At 39.0% G+C, this 23,217-nt stretch overlaps 5 protein-coding genes and 1 non-coding gene across 10 annotated transcripts; 4 read left to right on the forward strand and 2 right to left on the reverse strand.

Annotated features, from left to right (window-relative positions):
* The first annotated feature begins 291 nt into the window (after positions 1–291).
* Positions 292–2,968, forward strand: LOC109638448 (uncharacterized protein CXorf38). 2 transcript variants are annotated; one of them, XM_069510917.1, is made up of 6 exons: positions 292–541; positions 1,156–1,290; positions 1,572–1,694; positions 2,167–2,316; positions 2,496–2,627; positions 2,738–2,968. In XM_069510917.1, the coding sequence occupies exons 1-6, from the start codon at positions 335–337 to the stop codon at positions 2,843–2,845; spliced, it is 855 nt and encodes a 284-aa protein (XP_069367018.1). In that variant the 5' UTR covers positions 292–334; the 3' UTR covers positions 2,846–2,968. The 2 variants fall into 2 exon arrangements, with proteins under 2 accessions (XP_069367018.1, XP_069367017.1); XM_069510916.1 differs by having other exon boundaries at positions 293–541; positions 2,430–2,627.
* Positions 2,969–3,406: 438 nt separating this feature from the next.
* Positions 3,407–7,404, forward strand: LOC109641218 (SH2 domain-containing protein 1A-like). Of its 2 annotated transcripts, XM_069510919.1 has the most exons (5): positions 3,407–3,544; positions 3,665–3,878; positions 5,684–5,744; positions 5,855–6,005; positions 6,345–7,404. In XM_069510919.1, the coding sequence occupies exons 2-5, from the start codon at positions 3,703–3,705 to the stop codon at positions 6,371–6,373; spliced, it is 417 nt and encodes a 138-aa protein (XP_069367020.1). In that variant the 5' UTR covers positions 3,407–3,544; positions 3,665–3,702; the 3' UTR covers positions 6,374–7,404. The 2 variants fall into 2 exon arrangements, with proteins under 2 accessions (XP_069367020.1, XP_069367019.1); XM_069510918.1 differs by having other exon boundaries at positions 3,488–3,878.
* A 12-nt stretch (positions 7,405–7,416) lies between these two features.
* Positions 7,417–13,077, reverse strand: LOC109642109 (interleukin-5 receptor subunit alpha-like). 2 transcript variants are annotated; one of them, XM_020106780.2, is made up of 11 exons: positions 13,037–13,077; positions 12,704–12,762; positions 12,169–12,233; positions 11,472–11,524; positions 11,220–11,371; positions 10,865–11,040; positions 10,024–10,148; positions 8,722–8,866; positions 8,450–8,561; positions 8,092–8,173; positions 7,417–7,988 (listed from the first exon to the last, which is right to left on the reverse strand). In XM_020106780.2, exons 3-11 carry the CDS (start codon positions 12,221–12,223, stop codon positions 7,914–7,916), a joined length of 975 nt encoding a protein of 324 aa, XP_019962339.2. In that variant the 5' UTR covers positions 12,224–12,233; positions 12,704–12,762; positions 13,037–13,077; the 3' UTR covers positions 7,417–7,913. The 2 variants fall into 2 exon arrangements, with proteins under 2 accessions (XP_019962339.2, XP_069367016.1); XM_069510915.1 differs by lacking the exons at positions 12,169–12,233; positions 13,037–13,077.
* Positions 13,078–13,877: 800 nt separating this feature from the next.
* On the reverse strand, positions 13,878–13,949 carry trnae-cuc (transfer RNA glutamic acid (anticodon CUC)). The gene has a single exon. It is a non-coding gene; the product is annotated as a tRNA-Glu (tRNA).
* A 106-nt stretch (positions 13,950–14,055) lies between these two features.
* On the forward strand, positions 14,056–17,059 carry LOC109641073 (caspase-8-like). Its single transcript, XM_020105387.2, has 6 exons — positions 14,056–14,148; positions 14,698–15,026; positions 15,141–15,175; positions 15,773–15,878; positions 15,980–16,529; positions 16,765–17,059. The coding sequence occupies exons 2-6, from the start codon at positions 14,705–14,707 to the stop codon at positions 16,904–16,906; spliced, it is 1,155 nt and encodes a 384-aa protein (XP_019960946.2). The 5' UTR covers positions 14,056–14,148; positions 14,698–14,704; the 3' UTR covers positions 16,907–17,059.
* A 1,477-nt stretch (positions 17,060–18,536) lies between these two features.
* Positions 18,537–23,177, forward strand: catip (ciliogenesis associated TTC17 interacting protein). Of its 2 annotated transcripts, XM_069510649.1 has the most exons (10): positions 18,537–18,849; positions 19,066–19,251; positions 20,541–20,596; positions 20,729–20,815; positions 21,137–21,304; positions 21,385–21,509; positions 21,771–21,847; positions 22,562–22,629; positions 22,744–22,777; positions 23,023–23,177. In XM_069510649.1, the coding sequence occupies exons 1-10, from the start codon at positions 18,732–18,734 to the stop codon at positions 23,025–23,027; spliced, it is 924 nt and encodes a 307-aa protein (XP_069366750.1). In that variant the 5' UTR covers positions 18,537–18,731; the 3' UTR covers positions 23,028–23,177. The 2 variants fall into 2 exon arrangements, with proteins under 2 accessions (XP_069366750.1, XP_019961909.2); XM_020106350.2 differs by having other exon boundaries at positions 22,744–23,177.
* Positions 23,178–23,217: the final 40 nt, after the last annotated feature.

The following is a 23,217-nucleotide window of genomic DNA, read 5'->3' on the forward strand; positions in this document are numbered from 1 at the left end:
GTGGAAAATAAAGCAGGGAGGCCAAAACACTGGTGGTCATACAGCATGTTGCTTTACGTCACGGATCTCAGACCATCACAGACTGTGACACCCTCCTTGGACAAGCAGGTGTCGGGCAGTGACTTTCAGCCTGAGAGATGCTGAAGCTCTCAGGCTTCCTGTGGATCTCTGCAGGAAATCTATTTCATTTACATACTGCAGTTTACAAAGCCGATGGCGCCATCTAGTGGTCTTTGTGTGACTAAACCGGAGTGGGTGGAGCTACGTAAGAGGATCGTGATTGGACTAGCTGTGGTTTCTGTTGTTTAGTTTCTCAGGAAGTGAGAAGGCCAAGATGGTGAGTGAGGAGTTGCTGCTTCGTCTCAACGACAGTGAGTATAAGAACTGGCTGAAGGCAGGACGGTGTCTGCTCATTCTGAAGAGTGGCCTCCATCCATTCACCAGCCAGCACATGAGAGGTTTCCACAGAGATCTGCTCACACACAGCCCGGGGCTCAGGAGGCCCTGTGAGACCAATGCATGCAGACCCAGAGGGAACAAGGTGAGATCAGCCTGTCATGTTAAGACATGATTTGTCAAGTGATGCATTAAAGTGTCAGTGGATGATTGTATGGTTTTACAAATGTTTCTCACTTCGGACGAATGTTACTTTTCCAGAGCATGAACTTTCTCCAGGAACTGAGAATCTTTGCAGGAACCAGGGTCTGAGTTATGTTCCAGACAAAGCTCTTTTTACCCCTCAAAATATAATCAGGTGGATAGCACTTGTTTTTGCCAGCTTTAACCTTTAGTAAAATTGCATTTGGTCTCTTAATGGATGAGAGTAATTTGACCACTTGCCTGAGATTCAGCACGTTTTTGAAAGAATTGGAAAAGCCCCACTATTTATATAAATATTATTTATCATACAAATATATAATATTGAATTGAAGTTTTTTATTTAAATGTTTAAAGGTCTTTGCAAACTGATTCTCTGCTTTTGTTATTAAATAAAAATCATCTCGGGACTACAGTGGAAATGCAAGACAACAATGATCTCCCGGAACCATTTAGTTCTTTGCGAAAGTTCCTGGGACTAAAGGATTTTAGTCGAAAATTAACTAAACATTCCCAAATTATTCTCACTGCGTATTATTCTCATGTTTGTGTGTGTAGCCCTCCTGGGCATGTAGGGTGTGTAGCGAGTGGAAGACGTTGATCCTGGCGCACCACAGACAGCCAAATGTCACCGTGCACTGGGATAACTGTTCCCCTCCCTCCTGGGGAACAGACTTCTGGGAAGTGGCCAAGGTATCAATATTAAGAGTAGTAATTTCAAACCAGCATATTACTATATTTATTTAGGGCTGCAGCCTACACACACACACACACACACACACACACACACATATTAGTCTGCAGACCTGAGTTTTCTGAAAAAATCAAGAAGCTCCTTGACTCAATTCGTTCAAATTATGTCATGTTAAGTCAAATATATCACTGTAAATCTTTTTCTCTCTCTCTCACTCTCTCACTCACTGACTCACTCAATCTCTCAATCTCTCACTCGCTCACTCACTCTCTCACTGTAGGCCTACATGCCACGGGGTCAGGGGAAAGTGAAGGGGGCCAATCAGTGCGATGCCTCTGCTTTGCTCAACCTCATCAACTTCTGTGACTATTTCCAGACTGTGGATCCAAAAATAGTGAGAGAGGTACTTTTTATTATTTATTTTTTTATTATTATTTATTAAAATGTATGTATTTTTTTAAATGGACACACTGTTCTACTGTTGGTCACTCACTGATGAGCTGTTGAATCAGAAAATGATGACAGGACCTATACCACAGGGGGGCTGCGGGTCAAAGTCATGTCTTAAATTCAATGTAACAAATATTAGTGCTTTTAGTGTTCAGGCATATCACTGCCAAAGGTCAACAAGAAAATGTTCTAATGAGGAATTTGTACTTTGTGTTATTAGTTCTGTTTGTGGTTAGGTTTTAGGTTTCAACCTCGTGCTCTTCTAGCAAGCCTGTTATGTACCTTAAAGTTTACAGATAAGTGGCTTCAGAAGAGAACTTGTGATGTTTAGAGCCACTGTGAGGAAGTGAAGATGAACTTTGAATAAATTTGACATGAAAGTGATCATTTTGAGGTGTGTGTGGGTGTGTGTGTGTGTGTTCCAGGTGATCCAATACAGGAACGACTTAATGCATTCTTGTGAGTTGCGTATGAAAGACGAGTGGATGAGACGTTACCAGACAACTCTGAAACACTTTGTGCGGCAGTTCAGCCACGTACCTCAGATGGCAACAGTTGGAAAAGAAATTGATGAGGTGAGTGTGTATGTGTGCATGTTGTTGCTGTTAAAATATATGTCCAGTGTTGAGAACCACTCTGTCACATTACTGTTATTTTGCCTCACAGCTTGTTTGCATGTTTTGAACAGATGCTGACTGTCGATTTGTCTGTATGTGTCTCTGGTTTGGACCAAATGGACGCTGCTACTGCACAGGGTCTAGAGTGTGATTCTTTCGGCCAATCGAGGGCCATCGTTGACTTAGTGAGCCAATGGGAAACTGAGTTGCTCCAAGAGAAGCTGCAGGAGTTACTGCATACTGATGACGATGAGGATGCTGAGACACGGGTGCGTAAAACAAACAACACATGTCCATATACACTTTCGCTGTGAGTTAAACTAAGACATAAACAGATGAAAATAAATATGGCATGTCATTTGAACTGTTTCTTCATTAGGACACTGAGCAGCTGAAGAGGCTTGGTGGTTTCCTGCAAGCGAACAGAGATTTGGGGGAGAGGTTTTCTGCAGAGCTTCAGGCCATCGACTCACTACAGGCCAGATGAATGAGAAAAGACGAACAAGGAGCAAATTGAACACTATGTATTTTATTTGTATTTGAATTTAAGTTGAAGATTTGTCACAGTGTATGTACATGCATATAATATTTTATTAAAAATGTAAATGATTTTCAGTGTTTTTCTTAACTGATGATTGATCAAAACTGAAACACCTTTACAGCTTCATAATAATGTCTTATTGTCAAAGCAAGGTTATACAGTAATAGTGACCAAAAGAAAAGTGTTTAGCTTATATTTTATTACACTTCTACCTTTACCTCTTACAATACAATTTTCACAAACAAGTAAACGGTTTCTTCTTTACTGAGTGAGTGGAAAAAGCAAATTACACTTATATATTAACCTTAAAATAAACAATGAACAATAAATACCTCTTAGAGCAATAAGCCCCCTATGCTCGTGTACAGAGATATTTTGAATCCTTTGTTATCATCTCACGTTTCTATATAATTTTTTTAGCTCAACAGAGTTTGTCACCTGCACACCACATCCTGGTGGGGTGACATCTACTGCCATCAGAGTGAGACTGTCTTATGTGTAAAATTTACATGAATTCCCACGAAAGAATGTGACAAACAAATGTTTACACACAGGCTTTTAGAAAGCAAACTAGTGTGGTGTGTGTAGTAGAACATGAGAGAAATAAGTAGATTTCTCTTTTTTGTGATGTGCCAAGGTCCTCAAGTAAATATCTTTTCATTAGAGAACGTTTTATTTAGGTCACAGTGCACAGCGTGAGCTGCAAGTTTCATGACATAAAAGTGTGAAAACCAAAGATGCTTTTCCTGCTTCTTCTCCTTACAGACCCTCATCTGCTGCATCGGCACTCATTCTACACTCACATGAGTGCTGGCCTCAGAGGCGACATGGAGCACGAGGGGGAGCTGGTCCAGTCCATTTACTTTGGGAGAATTGGGAGTGAGACCACGGAGAGGCTGCTGGAGAGGTTTGGACATGATGGCAGCTTTCTGCTGAGAGACAGCGACACCATGCAGGGGGCCTACTGTCTATGTGTGAGGTGAGATGTGAGGTGGTGGTGCCAATAACACCTTATTTTTTGTGGGTTATACACTTGAGGGTTTGTAGGATAGTTTTTCATTTAAACAGTTTATTCCTCCTCTGTCCCTGTTGTATTTACAGTTTATATATCATTTAGAGACAAGCTGAGAAAGCCAGTCTCTGTAAAATAATTTTGATATAAGTCATTCATAAAACTTTTCAGCCATGTAAAGCTGGCATAGATGTTAATATATTGTCTTAAAGCTTTAAACCTCTCTTGGATTGTATTTGTTGTAATAATCTCAGATTCTAATAGATACTACTGTTTAATTTCTTGTTCCTCAGCACAATTATACTGAACTATCAGCAAAAGCTACGCTAGATGTTCCTCTTCTTAAGAAATAACACGTCATTTTACACATGAATTAAGTTTCCATCTGGTTACTTACTGAAAAATTATATCATAAACACTATATGGCAATTTCCTTCCAGCTGCCAGAAAGGTATGCACTATGTGGTAAATTTGCAGTGCTGCGTTGTGGCTTATTTATTATGTGCTACACTGTTCAAATGTTTTCACTTTTAACCACAGGTGATTTTTATAAAAATTAACAAAAATATGAAATAATTATAACAGCAGTCCAGAAAAACTCGATTGATGATGCCAGTGTAAAACAGAGATGGTAAAAATGTATTTTGAGGGCATGTGTGTGGTAAAGTTGCTCATATCAATGTTGATATGATGAGTATTTTTAGTTTTACATAAATTAATTTGCGATGAACATGAGTAAATATTTACTGAAACAGTCGGTGACTGGAGTAAAAAACATGTTGTGGATTTCCAATCACCATTTCAATTGTATAAGCTATGCTTGTACAGTGCTTTCAATTGACTTCCTATACATTAACATTAAGCTAAAATCCTGTGCTGTGACCTTGACATTTTATAGATTTGAAAAAAAACATAAAGTGTAAATAATGAACCTTCTTAATGTTTATTGCCATTATAGTTTTGCTCGATTTCTACGAGTCATTTATGCCGTCACCTGGTGGAATAGAGTTGAACATCATGTTGTGACATTGGTTGTTCATACATCGGGTTAATTTATCTCACCTCTCCTGCTCTATAGTGCAGTAGAAACGCAGGAGAACAATGGACTGCAGGAACAATTTAGTTTCCTGTAAAAAGTACCTAGGACTAGAGGTTCAAGGTGATTTTGGTCAAAGTGTATATATAGAATAATCATATATTTCACATGAAGTGAATCGGTTATACAACTCTACAACAGAGGCAAATCCAGGGTTGGGTATTTAGATAAACTACTCACTGACTAACAATAGCAACAATAAATATGACAATTTCTCAAGAATCTTTATTTTCAAAGCTTTTTTAAAGTATAAAAATGAGCTTGAACAAGGAACAATTTTCAAAAATAAATTCAATGATATGTAACTTTGCTCAGAGCAACGGAGATACAGTAAATGAATGCTTTAAATGTGCACCTTACTGAATCAGGAGTTTTGCATGGATGTTTTACATATAATTGGTCCCTCTGTGTAAATTGTGGCCTCTTTTTTTCCCCCATATTTAAAATAAAAATCTTTAATCTGACACTGCATTACAAAGATTTGTAAGGAGGAAATGGAAGTTTGTTTCACTTTCAGTGTGTTCAACATGAAAGTGAAATCAGTCATTCTTTGCTCCAGGTTCACTTAAAATCTCTTTCAGATTGAATCACTCATTTCAAACAGGAATGTACATGTAGTCAAATCATACAAATTTCACAGTAAACCATTTAAATCTCAGAAATGCATGTTTTCCAGGAAATCTCCATTTGTGTACACCTACCGGCTCGTTCACACCACCGACGGCTGGAGTCCTCAGGTGAGGGAACATCAGCATCCAGATCGCACATAACATATCACAAACATATAAACAAGGAGGTTATTTGTGGTTTGTGTGTTTGTGTTTGTGTTTGTGTTTGTGTTTGTCAGCGTCAGCAATCAGGCCTCAGACAGCAGAGCTTTAGGACACTGGAAACACTGATAAAGAGCTACAGAGAAGGTTCAGCCTCTGGTGTCCCAACAGTCCCCCTCACACACCCACTGGACAGAACACAGCTACAGTACATCAGTACTGGACAAGGTATGACACACACATACACACATGCTTTCCTCAGTATGTTACAACATAAAGTATTTTATTTTGTGTCAAATGAAAAACACACACATTTTCTTCAGCATGATATGATATAAAGTATTAAAATGTTCTTTAATAATTAAAAACTCATGTGTTTATATTTTCTTCAGAGTGTTAAGATGTAAAGTGTTTTATTTTATGTCGAACTGAAAACATACACATTCACACAAACGCAGATCACGCATGGTCGTGTTTTTGGATCATCAGTTTCCTTTTGCAGCGGTTTGTGGTGACTCATGACCTTCTCACTCAGTTCTTTCACAGTTCCTGTGGTTTCTTCTACAGAGTTGTCCTACATGGAAATGAGCAGCTGAAGCAGCTGAAGCAGCTTCGTCTGTTAAGGTTGTGCTTTTAGACGAGTGGACCAATGCTGTTAATCAGGTGGACAAACTGAAGATGAGAGAAACATGCAGAATGTGGCAAACCAGGGATCTGCCATATTTTTGGTGTTTATTTTTTTTATCTTTATTTGTGTCACTTTAATATCAGTTTGAAATTTGATGCATGGCTGTTTTAAACCCGTGGCTGCAGACCTTTCACCATGATTCACATGTGACCCACAATAATGTGCTCACTTCAACTTAACTATACTGATAGAGTTCAGCAAGACTATAATTTCCTCTATGTGTGTCAGAGTCTGCAGCTCACTGTAATTGTTCTTTTGCTTTGTTGTTTTCAGTGATTCTGTTCATTGGTGCTGTAATATTTTATTCTTATTTATAGTCTGTGCATTTGTTGCTCTGTGGCCAAACCTGGTTTAGTTTGTTAGGTTCATTCAAGTCAGGCTTATTACACTTTTGAACCATGGAGGTTATCCTATTGGTCTGTTGGTAGACGACACTTTATCTTTCTTATTATATAAAGAGGAAGTCCCAGCCTAAAAAAGTCCAACTTTCTTCAACTTTTTATACACACATTTCTCTTAGTTAGACAACAAAGAGCTCTCTGAGACAACATGTAGAAGAGTGTAGGTTGTCCTTGAGGTGGGTGAGAAGGACTTCAAAAGCAGTCAACATAGTTTGTTGCGATACTAAGCGAATCTAACTGCAGTTTCATGTTTAACGGAAAGATGGTGTAACAGTGGTGTTCTCACCATCTTCTCATCTAACCCTCTGCCAGAAAGCAAATGAGCAAATTTCATAAAATGTCAAACTTTTGCTTTTATTTATTCTCCATCTTATTTATTAAATGCTGCTTTGATGCTTTTTTTTTTTACAGTTCCCTTAGTGTTAACATTTGTCTAAATGCTGGATTTTAGCTTTTGCTGATATCATCCTGTAAACAATGAGCTGCAATAATAAAGACTGCAAACTGCTGTACAAATAAAGGTTGATAAATTAATAAATGAATGACTGGATTTTAAAAGAGCAGATGATGCATCGCTGAACTTTATTACACACACACACACACACAAAGGTACATACATTTTGTCAAAGTGAAAAGCTGCTGGTAGAGGTGTGTGTGTGTGTGTGTGTGTGAGAGAGAGAGTTTAAAATCTATAAAAGAATCTGCAAATGTGTTCTGAAATGTATGAAATGAAAGCGTATTTAGATTTATACATGTATAGACAAAGTTGTAAATGCATAAATATATCTGTGAATATGTAGACACGTCTGCAAATGCGTGTGGACATTTGACCATATCAAAAAACTTTTTGTTCACCCTGAGCTAAGGTGTGACAAGCGAAACGGCCAACAAGGATTGAACCATATTAAAGTGTAAACCTAAGCTAATGCTCTTGACCTTGAGACCATTGAATATAAGGCTGTAAAACACACGACCCCCCCAAAAAGTGGTGGGGGTAAACACTGTCAATTTGAAAGTGTCCCTCCTGTATTGCTTTTAAAATGTCTTTCAAGGGTTTTCCTCTTTGTCCTCCACCTTAGTGATCACCTCCTCAGCCTTAGATTGCAGCATAGGATGGAAGAACTGCAAACACAACGCAAGAAGCAAAACAATGGCACCCCTCGTTCATGAATGTGGCTTGGTAAGTGATTGACATGATATGAATATGTGTGCGAACAGTACTTACAATGAACGTTTCATTTTCTTCCAGAAAATATATGTACTTTGGCGGTGGGCAAGGAATCGGAGGAAACAGAAGTTTAGACAGCCTAAAACACACACACACAAACAGACTGCAAAGTAAGTTAAGTGTGTTATGTTTGGTGGTGACTTATCATAGAATAACAACACCCACCCAGCCCTTCTCATTTCTTTTCTTTGTTTTCTCGCCTAACTAGACTGTGTCTGCTGACATAAGTATCAGCTCAGACTTCTGTTTGACACTGATCATTTTCAAATTCAAAATAGAGGACACACTTTCTGCATCAGGCAGTGAGGAGTCTGTGAGGAACTGTGTTTATATCTGGATAAGTGCGTTTGTGTACCTCTGATGGTGCACCAACAGCAGCAAAGCCAGGAGGATCATGGGTATTCCCAATGAAATCGAGATGATCAACAGCATGTTGAGTTTATCTGGCTGACTTGACGATTCCACCGCTGCAAACAGATGCACACATGAATATTAAGATCACTGTGTCAGCAAATGTAACATTAGCGTAATCGTCTGTCCAGTTATCAACAAATCAAAAAATGAATAAAGATGACGACAATAAGTCGACACCAGTTTTTGGTTCAAATCTACTGTGACATCACTCACTGACAGTAGGACTCCATTCACTCCACTGAGCAGATCCAATGCACTTGTCTGTCTTCCTTGTCCTCATCCTCACTCTGTAGGTGAAGGTAGGATCTGCACTCAGCTCTGTGTAAGACAGCTGGGAGCGCAGGTGTTTAGGAGGTTCCTATTATGAAAAGGGTTATCAGTTCAAAAAAACAGTAGGTTTATATCATTTACTGTGTTCATAGAGCTGATCAAGTCTAACAAGCAGACTTGAACATTGTTCCCATTACTATGTGCAACAGAAAACAAGATGATAAATGTTATGTTAATCTTTAATGAATGGCACTCAGTAGAGAGCATACCATAGGTATGAATTAGTTCTTGTATTAGAAATATCAAAGAAAAATCAAGTAGTTTGCTACTTTGAGTTATTCATTTTTCATAAAACATTGTTAAAAAAGTGAAAAAAAAAGAATTCTTCCCCCTGATATGCATCCGCACCTAAATTTAAAGGGCACTTCCCAGTCTTGATCTCTCCAGCAAGCTAGAAATTTGTTCAGTAGTTTTTGTGTAATCCTGCTAACAAATAAACAAACCAAGAAACAGACACAGATGAAAACATAACCTCTTTAGCTGAAATAAATTGAATGCATAACTACACCAAGGCCTAACAGTCCCCTTACGAAACTACATTTAAATTCACTGTATACAGATTTTTATTTAGATCAGCACCAAATTGCACTCAAGATCCATGATTTCTTTTATCTAAGAAACCTACCAAAATGTTGTAAAATGCCCTATCTCACAATGTTGAAGAAAGTGAAAAAACAGTCCTAGATCTGGTCCCTGATCTGGATCCACACCATGACTTAGGTCTTGGCCCATGCCCTAATCTAACCTGTAGTTTTTGCGCTATCCTGCTAACTATAAAACGGACAAACAAACAAGATGAAAATATTCCTCAAACATACCTCCACCAAAAATAATTGGTTCACAAAATCCGAGCCGTTATTCAGATCCACATCAAATTTCACCTGCTCATAGGTATTAGCTCTATACATGTGACTTATTTATTTTAATCATGATCCATATATTATTCTCTGAGTAATTAAGGAAAATGTTGAAAAAGCAATAATCTCACGATGTTGAAGACAGTAAAAAAATTCCTGGATCCGCCTCCTGACATGAATGTACACCACAATCTAGTGGGTTCGTCTTTGACCCAAACTACTCACTAACACTAAAAACAAGACTAATGCCGATGAAAACATAGCCTCCTTGGCCGAAGTAATAATTAACCTCCACAGTAATACTTACACACACACACATGTACTGTACCTGGTTATCCAGGTCTAGCTGGTATTCAAAGCAGGGTGGTGGGTCATTTTTGGGTCTTCTCCACGTCACCAACAGGCTTCCATCTTTGACTGCTGCAGAGATGTTTGAGGGTGGGGACAAAACCTCTGTGGCGAAAAAACACATTCACTGTAAAGTTCAGCTGTGGATTATCCTAACATCAACCTTCGGTTTACTAAAATAATGATTTTATCCCTCAACATTTACTGCATACAGTGCCATTAAATATTCTACATTCATTCATGCTCCCCAGAGGATATATATTCATGACTGTGATCCTTTGATATTTCCTCTAGCACCACAGTGAACTTGACATTTGTAGTTATGAGTAAAATGCCTTAACAGCTACTCTCTCTAATCTGTCTACAGTGTCTAATTTAAACACTGCTAAGACTTTCTTACTTGTGCAGCTTCAACATTTAAGAAGATGCATCTAGAAGGAACATGCCTTGCATCAAAATAATCTGACTTGCTAATTTGATAGCTGTTAACCAATGTCTAAAGTTAAAGACAGCACATTTAATAATATGCTGCCTAATGGCACTGTTTTTATATTTTGGACTGAACAGAATATCTTTTATTACAATAGATTCTTCATTTTTCCATGGACTTTTGTGTGAAGCACTTTGTAACCTCCTTTAGAGTTATTATTCTTATTATTATTGTTGTTATTATTATATTAAATATCTATTTGTCCACTGTTGAGCCTAGTGGAATCAAAGTTAAGTGATACCTTGTGCATTATTCATTAATTAAGACCATCTATCAAATTAACATTTTCAAATACTCAAAAACAACTCAACGCTTTACTCTGGAGACTCACCCAGGTCATCCAATTCATACATGTAGGTGTAGACTGTCCACTTGTCGTGCTGGGACATGTTGAATTGAAGTATTACAAACAAGTCCTTATGCTGCTGCAGAACTAAAGACTTGGATCCGACGTGTTCCTCAGTCGATTGGCTCAGAGACTGAACCATTGTGTCATCATCACAGACACTTGATGAACACACAGAGAAACAGTTACACTGCAACTGATACAGCTGAACTTGACTTTGATGTAAATGTATGAATATTTCATCTCGTAAACGTGAACAGTTTTCCACTATAAACATGGCAAATTGTATGGTTTGTGGAACTTGATTGTGTTATTGTTTCATCTAGAACCACATGAATACCTGATACAGACAGAGAGCTGCATATCCTCCTCTATGAGGAATGACCAGGAGCAGTTGAGTCGATTTGATGGGTAAAGGAGGCAGGTGAAGGTTTCCTTTACATCAGTCTTCTCTAAACGTATCTCATGGAGCGAAGAATTCCTGACGTGGAGCTGAAATAGTTTTTAAAAAATAAAAAAATCTATATAAATCCAGCAAACTTCTATTGTGCATGCATGATTTTTAAGGTTATTAGAGTGTTTCGATTCTCACCTCCTCAAAAAACTTTTCCCCCTGACAGACGTCCTGATTGTTGCCCTCCATCACTGTTAAGAGAACACATAGTTCATGCGGACTTAAAGCATGAGGAGGACCAATAGTAGTACAGATTTTAGCCGTAGATTGTCAACTTGCACTCGATTGCATGCAGGTAAAGTCCATCAAAAATAAATAAACACATATTGTGCTTTTCATGTTTTTATTTCCTCTAGTGTTTTGTAGGTTTGATTAGCACATCTGCAAAGCGGTACTGAGCTGATACTTCTGGGGTTTCATCCTGTCCAACATTTGCTTAATGCACACTTAACAAAGAGCTGGGTACTCTGCTACTTTAGAAATGTTGTTGCTAAATTCCACCTCACCCTATGCGAGTACATAGTCTGAGATGCAAAGCCAGAGCTCACAAATGTTTGGTCGGATTGTTTGACACGACCTGACTGCTCAAACTGTACATGGTCGTTGGCTTCTCCACACCAGCTCCATGTTTTTGTCAAAGAAGGAGTTGAAGTTTGTTCTAACAATGCTAACAAGGGAGAAACACTCTGCCATGAGCCATTCTGTGACAAAACATAAAAAAAAGAGGCATTGGCATATGGACACATTGTTTTGTCGCTGCACAACACACAACACACAACACACACCGAAACAGAAAATCTAATCTACAACTAAAAAATCACGTCAAGCCACCCACCGCCTTCTGATTGCCACATAACCAGGAAACTGGACCAAAGAACAAGGAGCAGCATCACAGCCAAACTACAGGACACACACACACAGAGAGTGAGAGAGAGAAAGAGTGAGAGAGATGCATGAACAGTGACGAGTTACAGAAAGAACAGTCAAGCTCCTCCACACTGAATAATTTCATGGCTTTTTTAAACTTCCCCTTTTTCAAGAGCTCACAAATAGAGGTGGTCTGACACATCAAATAAAATCTTCATCTCGTTCTCCTCTAAGTTACATCTGATTGTGAGTTTTAACAACGCATGCATTACCGCCACATACAGAAACCTTTAAAATATCTCTCAAATAAATAAAAAATAAAAAATAGCTAAGTTATCAGTGTTTTGTTTACACACTCAGCTACACCACTCTCTGAAAAAGGACAAATGAACATACTCATGAACAATTATCTCTCTCATGGGTAAGTTACACCAAGTCCTACACAGAACATATTTTAATATAATAACAGTACTACTGTGAATATGATAAAAAGAGGCTGTTACCGTCTGTTGTCCTTCCACTCTGTCGCTTTCACGCACAGGCTTAAGACAATGACACATTTCTGGAGAAAGAGGAAGCATGACGTCACGTACTGTACAGATGTTTAGGAAACCAAGAGCCTCCTTCTGATTCATACTCTGTAGATTGTTGGTGTCTATCAAGGACCAGAAATGACTTAAGTATGAATAAATAAATGTATAAATAAATGTGGAAATAAATAAATAAATGCATAAATAAATGTGGAAATAGACAAATAAATGTCTCAATTTTATTTCCACATTTCGTTCTTTCTGTATTTCTGTGTCCATATGCAAATGAGTAAAGGCGGTCCTAACCTCAGTCTTGGGCAGGAGTGTGATGATCCAGTTGTACTACTTCAGCTGTTTGCAGTGTTGTGTCAGTTCACACTTAAAAAGAAGAAGTTTATAGTTCATCTATTATTGGGATGATTGAGTAACCACCTACTCATGGTTTTTGTTATTAATCGATGGTGTCGGATCATGTCTGCATGTCGATCCAGTCATTTAATCATGAGTCATTTCTCATGATGTTTATGAGTCTCATGAACTCTGGAATCAAACAAACACTGAGTTACTTCATGTACTGATCAGGTCCTGATAACTAGTGATGAGAGTTTATTATGGTGTTAGTTAGTTACAGTGAGAGCAGGTCAGAGTGGAGGAGGAAACAGAATTAACTAGTGATGGTGTTAGTTAGTTATAGTGAGAGCAGGTCAGAGTGGAGGAGGAAACAGATTTAACTAGTGATGGTGTTAGTTAGTTATAGTGAGAGCAGGTCAGAGTGGAGGAGGAAACAGAATTAACTAGTGATGGTGTTAGTTAGTTATAGTGAGAGCAGGTCAGAGTGGAGGAGGAAACAGAATTAACTAGTGATGGTGTTAGTTAGTTATAGTGAGAGCAGGTCAGAGTGGAGGAGGAAACAGATTTAACTAGTGATGGTGTTAGTTAGTTATAGTGAGAGCAGGTCAGAGTGGAGGAGGAAACAGAATTAACTAGTGATGGTGTTAGTTAGTTATAGTGAGAGCAGGTCAGAGTGGAGGAGGAAACAGATTTAACTAGTGATGGTGTTAGTTAGTTATAGTGAGAGCAGGTCAGAGTGGAGGAGGAAACAGATTTAACTAGGGATGAATGTTAGATTCCGGGTCCACAAAACGTGTTCCCTGACCGGGAATCGAACCCGGGCCGCGGCGGTGAGAGCGCCGAATCCTAACCACTAGACCACCAGGGACAATTGCTCGGCTCTTTGAACCATACAGTGTAACGGCTCATCACTGCCCCCTCTTGGTGGGAAAACACCATAGACTGTATATAAGGAGGAGAACACAGAAGTGTTCAGGAAACCGAGTGTTTCCGGCTCGGGGCCGCCCCGCCCCGCCCACGGCGTCACTACCGCTTCGAGTTGGAGGGAATGCTTCGAACGGTTCCTGGTTTGTAATAAAGTCTTTATCTGATAACTGTGTGCTACGACAAGTTCACAGTACCGTTCTTCATTTAAGCTATTTTGGATGACCGCAGGGTTTAAGTTAGCTCGGTTGAATTCGGACTGTATAACTGCGTGATGCTATAATGTTTCCAGTGGAGGAAGTTAAAATGGATCGAAATCCTACTTGCTGTTAACCATTAACATACATGAAAGGCATCAAATCAAAGTTTGCAGAAGAAGTTAGCTGATAAAATCTTTTGCCTCATTCTCGCTCCTGTGCGAAGTAGTCGGGAATACGTCGTAATGAACATGTGTCATATCGTGATACTACAATGGTACTACCATAGACTGTATAGGCCGACGAATGTCCTCACTGAAATTGATGCACAAACATGTATTTAGTTTAGATGTCAGATCATGAATCGGGATTGTATCTGTCACTTTTTCAATACATTTTATGTCAATTGCCCAGCCCTACTTCAATATGAGCAGAAATAAAGACACATTTGTGTAGCTGTTTTCTTGAATATTGTTTTTCTCTGTGTTATCTCAGAATCAACATGTCTGCCAAAAACAACCTGCGGTGCAATAAAACAGAAATTATAAGGGTTTTGTCTGCAGACCACAGGCTGATCCTAAACAAAGCTCAGGAGACAGAACTGATAAACCAACGTGAGTACAATAACCTGAAAAGCATCAACAAAGAAGATGTGGAGGGACACGTCACTGAGCTTGTGGATAAGATCATGAACAAAGGAGAGGACTCCTGCAAATATTTCATGGACCTCCTGCAAACCGACGACATAATAAGTACTTACCCTGAGCTGAAGAAGATACTGAATGACACCTGCCATCTACCTAAGCCTGTCCAAGAGTCAGCAGGTATGTTAACATACACAGATTGATTTGAGCCTATAGTGTGTTTCACATGGAGCTTCAACCAAAAAAATGTTTTATGTTTGGAGGTTTCATTCTGTTTCACTCTGGTTTCCTCAGATGCTATGCCACCAGAGAGCAAGAGGGTCAAGAGGGTGAAGTTTCTGCCTGATATTCAAATAGTGCATGATATGTGACAATGCATGAGTAGTACTTTTAAGTACATTTTGATAAAAAGACTTAAGAAGGGAATTGCATACTTTTTCCTCAGATAATCCCAAGACATATTTTGTGTCTCCAGACAGATGCGTAGTACTTTGTATTAACATAAAGAATATTTGTTCTTATTTTTCTGTCTTTATTCAAGAAAATGGTGTTTCAGTTCTAGAGTAGGACTTATTGAATATATATTCAGATTTTAGGATTCTCTCACTCAAAACCTGCGCTCGCACTGAATTACACCTGCTCTTCAGCTTCATCTCCTCTCCTTGTGCTCTCACTGATTCTGTGCACATGAAACCTCCGCTATTAGATATTTTCTCCTGCCCTTGGATTTTTTTGTGTGACAAGTCCATAGTCTTGCTCTGAAACTGAAAGACCACACTTTTGAATAAAGAAAGGAAAAATAACCATAGAATATTTGCTTTGTAATACAGTAGTATAATAGCATTCAAAATGTAATCTAGTGAAAACTCAACTCTTAATGTTAAGTCTTTCTTATGTTGGTCTTCAGTTGCTTTCATTGTTTTAAGGAGGAGCAGTACCAGTTGAAGAGTCAGCCCGTCGGCCTCTGTGTCATCATAAACAATGAAAACTTCAATGAAAGCAAAATGAGAAGAGGAACCAATAAAGATGCTCGTATGTTACATAACAGACAGCTGCACTGTTTTACACCATTCTCTCTTTTGTTAGTGTTTGAGGCTTAACTGAGTTTTTTTTTTTTTAACCCTGTCCTGCAGAATGTTTGGCAGAGGTGTTCACCTGGCTGCGCTTCAGAGTGCTGATGTGTAAAGACCAAACCAAGGACCAGATGGAGCGAGCGCTGAGCTGCTTTGCCTCTCTGAGCGACCCCTCTCAGCTGCAGGAGTTCAATCTTAAGGAGTGGATTGACAGCAGATTTGCTGAACTCCAGCAGACACCTCTGAAGCATGGAGATGCCTTCATCTGCTGCATTCTGAGCCACGGATCAAATGGGGTAGTCATCGGGACAGATGGGTTGCCCCTCCCCATTAAAAAAATTACTCAAACTTTCAAGTCGAGCGACCAGTCTGCCCTCACCGGTAAACCCAAAGTGTTCCTGATCCAGGCCTGCCAAGGAAAGCAGATACAGCTTGGAGTGTTGTCAAAAGACCTGGAGGCTGACGATTCAACCTCACCATTCATTCCTGAAGGGGCCGATGTTCTGGTTGCTATCGCTACTGTTGAGGAATGTGTATCATTTAGACACCCAATCGACGGGAGCTGGTTCATCCAATCAGTGTGCCAGCAGCTAAAGGAGGGCTGTCCCAGGTAAATATAAAACTCTAAATGAAGTATGTATACGATGCATAAAATATAAAAGTGACAATATATTGTAGATCTGGTGACATAACCATTAATATAGATTCATTAATGAATTGCCTTTCAGGGAAAAATAAAGTTGTTTTGAATTTGAACTAATATTCACTTTGTACTATGCATTATTTGATCATAATCTGTGCCATGATAGTTATATTAATGTTTTTGTACATTTTATTTATTCAAGGCATGATGATATCAACACCATCCTCAACCGTGTGAATAATGAAGTAAGCCAGAAAGAGGGCTGTAAACAATGTGGAGCAGCAAAGCAGATGCCTGAAGTCAGGTTCACCCTGAGGAAAACACTTGTGCTGTCACCCCCTTAATTTAGTGTGAATTGTTAACTCGGGAAGAGTTTTCTTAATTGTACTCAATCATTTTTTATCTTTCTGAATTATCTCTCAATCATAAGAATGAGGACTTTTATACTTTTCCAGACATGTCAAAAAATAAAGTTTACTAGTGGTGGTTTTAATGAAGCTTCAAACCGTGTGTTTATTGTGTGGTACCACAAAAGTAGAACAGACAGAAGCCCATGCAGCTGAATCCTGGTGTTATTTAAAACCCAAAAGAAAAGATTCTCATTAGAGTAACACTATCAATAAGTCATTAATGTTTAAAACAAGACCAATACAGCTTTAACATATTTATATGGGGGATGTAAACAACGTAATTATTATAGAATAATGTACATTTTGACAGAGAGGAAACATTTGATAAGCGTCGGTACTTTCTTTTTAAATATTTAAGTGATTATTATCCTTATTCCATATAATTGTGCAACTACTAAGTTGTGTTGTTACAACTGATGTTTGGGTCATAACTGACTCATGTCATATATTGTCATTTTTATCTTCTTGATTTTTAGTGGCTTTTTATTGCCATAGATATATTGTTTTAACTCTTGTAGTATTTACATAGCTTAAAGCATCAGGATCATATAATTTGTTGTGTTCTTACAAAATCTGTCTACTGTATGTGCTGATTTACAATTTTCCATTCACAGTAACAAAACAGACAAAATGTAACATTGAGTGGAAATATATAAACTAAACAAACAGACAAATTGACAGTGAATTTGAGAAATCTGGGATCAACATATTATACCTTTCTGTAATCCTTTAGAAGTTTTCTAACCACACCAGAAGAAATAATGGAGATCTCATACTCAGAGGAGACACAACTCAGATTTGAGTATTCTCTGCCAAAAAGGAAAATTCTGCCTGAAGTTGATGATCTGGGACGGGTCACTTTGTAATCTGTATTTTATTCATAGAAATCTCCTTCATTAATTTTGACTTATAAAAATCCTATTTCTTTCATAAGGAACCCTTGAATAAATAAAGAAACAATGAAATCAATTTAAAACATTCTATTTAAAGTTTATCATAAAAAACAATTTGGTAATTCACCATTCTGTTGGGGCTGCTTGTGGAACCTTTTAGCTGAGAGACCATCATCATCGATCACTCCACATGCTCACTGAAACCAATGGATGCAGATCACAGAACGGATTACGTTGGGCTAACTCAACAGACAGGGGCAGACTGTATTTGCCATTAATTCCTGTCTGACAACTGCAGATCAGATGCTACATCTCTTTAGTTTACCATTGTTTTAATTCAGTCCCTGAATGTATATTTCCCACATTTGGAAAATGTAAATGACTGTCCCAGATTATCCAAAGCATGATGTCCCACATTATCAATCATGTTTGATAAAGTGGGACGACTATTTTTTTTTTTTAAAACAACTCAATGCACATTTTGTTGCTTCAAAGATCACAAACATAATTAGGAACAATTAGGAACATTGTCTTAATAATTGCACATTTATATCGTTAACATGAATCTTATCAGAATATTAATTCATTTGTGGCATGTTGTGAGCAGGTATTACGGTAATTTACTTCCGGATTCAACCGCGCACGTACTACCGTCTCTATGGTACCGCAGCGTCGTTGTCATGACTACTGGAAACCGTTCGTCTTCTTTTCCGATGAGGCTGTAGAAACAAGTCCCGCAGATTAAAACAACTAAAGATGATAAAAACGAGCTCAGAGTCTCAAATGTCCTTCTCTTAAAGCTGATCCAGACACACTGGGACTTATTGCACTTCCTGGATTATCTGCCTGAGGTAAAGGCACAAACAATGGAAGCCTCTCTGGAGGTTAAGACTCCTGCAGCAGCTTTAACTGTGGGTGAAGGACCAAGTCATGGAGAAGAGCTGAAAGCCTCTGATGAAGCCATCACGTTCATGTCCAGCATTGGTGAGAGACTTTTCTGTTTAATGTCTGAGTCTGGAGCCTCAGCAGCAAACAGAACCTGTCTATGTCTGAGAGTCAGCACCACCTGCTTTTGACACATCAGCCACGTAGAGCTTCTACATTTCATGGGAGCAAAGATCAGTAAATAGATTTGTCGTCTTTAGCATTTTCTTTTTAAAAGCTGCCCATTGTGGCTTTGTTCTCCTCTGTCCCCTGCAGAGCCTGCCGAGCTGCAGAGGTGTGTGTTCCCAGACTCTCTGGTGACTGTGTCAGAGGGCGGCAGACAGGTGGGGAGCTTCAGTGTGACTGTGGAGTTCGCCCGCAGGATCCAGCAGCCCTGTGTGCGGCTGCACGCTCAGAGCCAGGGAGCCATCGACGACTCCCCCTGTGGAACAACAGTGACAGGTGACTGGGAGGCAGGGGCCGCTCCTGATGATCTCCATTGTTTCGTCAGTTTCTACACATGTGTCCGAGAGAATTTTAGAAAACACATGCAAGTTGAAATTGCAAATTAAGAAAACAACTTAGTCAATCTGAGAACACATTTGTGAAGTTATTGGTCTGCTACTCATCAGTGGTGATGGAACTTCACAAAGCATTAAAGTACAACCAGGTTCATCACTTTTTTTGGATCCTCTGGAAACATTTCCATCGTCATTTTTCGCAATTTGCAGCACGTTTCTGTATTTGCATGTGTTGTGACTTTTTGCAGTGCACGTGTCATCAAATTGATGAAGTTGTTTTCCTAACTTGCACGTGTACTTTTCTTTTCAATTTGTAATGTGTTGACTTCTCTCGGCCACCGTACATGTTGTCTTCACTGGCAGAGTAAACTTCCATCTATATGACACATAGCTGCATATTTAACCCCACTGACTCTGATCAAGTTGATAGTCTCAATGGCTGTATCCTGGATATAAAATGATGGAAGGCTCAACATTTCTCACAGTTAAATATTGGCAATAGTGAGGTAATGACGATTGGCCCTGACACTGTCTTTACATTGCAACACACACACAAAACATTGGGTACAAATGTAAAAACCTTATTATCACATTTCATTATGACCTCACCTTAAATAAGATTGTCAACACAGTTGTCCAGTCGTGTTTTTTGCATCTCAGGAAACTCTCTAACATCAGCATGTTTTTATCCAGATGCTTTAATTACATAATAATATAAATTACAAGTCTTCCGAAATGCAGCAACCAGACTTCTCACTAAATCTACCAAAAGGGAGCACATTATTCTGATTTTAGCCTCTCTTCATTGTCTTCCAGTTAATTTTAGAATTGATTTAGAAATCTTAACTTTTAGGCTTGTTCTGGACTTGCTCCCAAGTACAATTCAGATCTTTCAACACCATATGTGAAGACCATAACCGGAGCTCCTCAGTGAAGGCCTTGCTCACAATTCCACTGAGGACCAAAGGGGAGTGGGTCTTTTCTGTCAGGGCTCCCAGTCTTTGGAACAATTTCGCTGAATAGATCATTCAGGCAAACTCCTCATCCTCTTTTAAATCTCTCTTAAAGACACATTTTTATAGGTTCGCTTTCTCAGCAATTAAGAAACACTTTTTTAAATTGTTCTGACCTTGCCAATTATTTTAATCATTTAACAATATTTTATTTTATCTTGTTTTCCTTTTTTATTTTTGTATTTGTGCTCTAATGCTATTATTGATAATTTCCAAGTATACCTGACTACAAACCTGGAGCTGCTGGAGGAAGATTACCACGAGTATGTGAAGGTAAGTCATTGCTGGCTTTCACCTACACATCTACATCACCTTATGTGCCCTTGTCTGTCTTACATTGTTGTGCCACGTCTTTCTGGTTTCATTTTTCATTTTTCATTTTGTCTTTAAATATCCTTTTTTCAGCTTGAAGGCCACATTTTGGAGAAGAGGTGTCACATGGTGCAGCATGACGGGCAGATGATGATCAATAAAGTTACTACTGTAGGAGAGGTAAGAGAGGAATGTCTGGAGTGAGCGTTAACAGCCTAAAATCCTGACGACAATAAAAAATACGTTCTATCAGCTCAAGACCTATTGTAAACATTAGTATTTTGAATAGATGCCTCTACTGTATTATGGCTTTTGTCATAGTTAAAAACCTGAGACAACAAAGCTGCTTCCATTTAGCAAAACTGGGATCTAATGACTCTGATATTGTTGTGATTTGACTCATGTTTCTCTCAATGCTATTCTACCATCCATAAAATTCTTGTATGAAGATGTAAACAAAGCTCGTGAGGTGTAGTCCTTTTTGTGTGAACGTGCATATAGGAGGTGACGAAGGAGAGTGTCTCGTATCCCACATCTGTCACAAGAGGGCTGGTAACCGAGGGCTCCATCCTGCTGCTGATGCGCCTGATCGCTCTGAGGAAGACGATGCCCCAGAACATGACCTTCATCTCCTTCAACCAAGGGTTCCACATGTCCCACATCACCTTTGTAAGTGTTAATTAGATTTCTTGTTCCGTCAATGGCTTCTATGAAAAGTGAACTCTGGTTATATGTGTGTCTGTGTTTAGAGTGAGCTGGGTGTGAAGCAGATGGACATCGGGGGTGAGACAGTGGAAGTTTTTGGGATGGAGAGGACTGTTCACTCTGTGGAGGACGGCCCAGCTACCTGGCAGTGCTACTTCCTGGAGGACGGGTAGGTTCAATGACAGCCTCTTAAGGTTCTTACACTTTGTAGACACTGCCCACCCCAGTGCCCACCCACTGTCTCACTGCTCAACACAGTGGATCAAGTAGGCTTCGACTGTTGATTTTACACCATTTCAATTATTTTGAAAGGGCCATGTAATCAATTATCAAAAAGTTTTGCTACCTGATTTTTAAAATGAAGATGCGTGCATAAAAAAAGAAAAGAAACTGTTAATGTAACTTGATGAATAAAATGTTCTGTGATCAGGCACTTGGCCAGTAGAGTGCACGTGGGATCACCAGTCACTGTAAGGCTTCTGCAGCTGCCATCACAGCCAGGAAAAGGTAATTTCTGATTCTCTAATAAAAGTCAGTGATGTTTGTGTGTGGGCTTAGAATGTGTGTGTTCACTAAATCTGTTCACACTGTCACATTATGGTAAATTGTCTTCCATATGGTGACAAAAAACAAAGCAGATGAAGGTATTAAATGTCCAGTGTGTAAGATTTAGGTGACAGGGATCAAAAAAAGTAATCCTAGTGATGTTTTCACTAGTGTGTTTCATCTAAATTGTGTGAATTGTATACTTCATATTTACATCAGGAGTGGGTCCATTCTATGGAGGCCACCATGTTTTTTTACAGCAGGTCAGACTAACAAACTAAACAACTTTAGAGTTTTGTGACCACTGAAGGCTCCCACAGGTTCTCTTTCATGTTTGGGAGCGGAGGTGAGGAGTATTCAGTTGCAAAATGCAACTTCATCACTAAATGTCACTAAATTCTACACACTGAACCTTTTAGGTGAAGACATGTCTTACGGTTTAGGTTTTTATGGGGGAACCGTGTGAACTGTTAGTGTTGCTGGGAATGATTGCAAACCTTGGTAATGGTTCATATTGAAAAATGATATTGTTGCGTAAATGTGGATGAAATGAGTCAGTGATGCTGTGCTTACGACACTAGTGGTGACTAACACATATGTCACATCTATGTCAACAAGAGCTCCTTAGACCTCCACTCAGTGGCTGAACAAGTGTGTGCGTGTGTGTGGTTTTAGGTTTTGAGAAAATCCCCCTGGTTTGGGAAGAAGACATGGAGATGTGCTCTAAGTTCCTGGACAGAAAGGTGAAGGTGGATTTAAATGGACTTAGACATTAGCTGAATAATCAGGTCTGTCATACATCTCCTCCTATTCAATAAAACAGAATGTAAATGTGTGTGAATGTCTCCCTGCGGCAGGAGGAACTGAGGGTGGACAACAGCTCGTACTTTAGTAAGCACCCAGAGATCCGTGCTCTCATATCTGACTTTCTGCAGTTGTTGTTGCTGAGGAAACCAGATGATGTCTTCCGATTTGCCAGCGAGTACTTCCTCCCATTCGCTTCCCAGCGAGCTCCAGACTCAAACCAGAAAGCCTCATTGTTCTGAAGGCACACTCAAGGGCTCACACAATCAAAACTGTATTTCATAACTTGCTGTTAATTTATCACTATCACTTATGCTTTTTCTTTTCTTCAGAGTGATAGACAACTAGATGGTCCTGAAGAAAATATGGTGGAAATGAACAGGAACTTTTAAACATGAGACTTCACCTGAGCGATGTGATTTTGCAAAAAAAACAAAAGAAAATTGAATCAAAATGAATTGTGAATAAAGTGGTTTGTTTCAAAGTGTTTGTAGTTTGGTTTTGCTCATGGATGTGCATTGCAGAGG

The sequence above is a fragment of the Paralichthys olivaceus genome, chromosome 16 (assembly GCF_024713975.1).
Source record: "Paralichthys olivaceus isolate ysfri-2021 chromosome 16, ASM2471397v2, whole genome shotgun sequence".
Taxonomy (NCBI): domain Eukaryota; kingdom Metazoa; phylum Chordata; class Actinopteri; order Pleuronectiformes; family Paralichthyidae; genus Paralichthys; species Paralichthys olivaceus.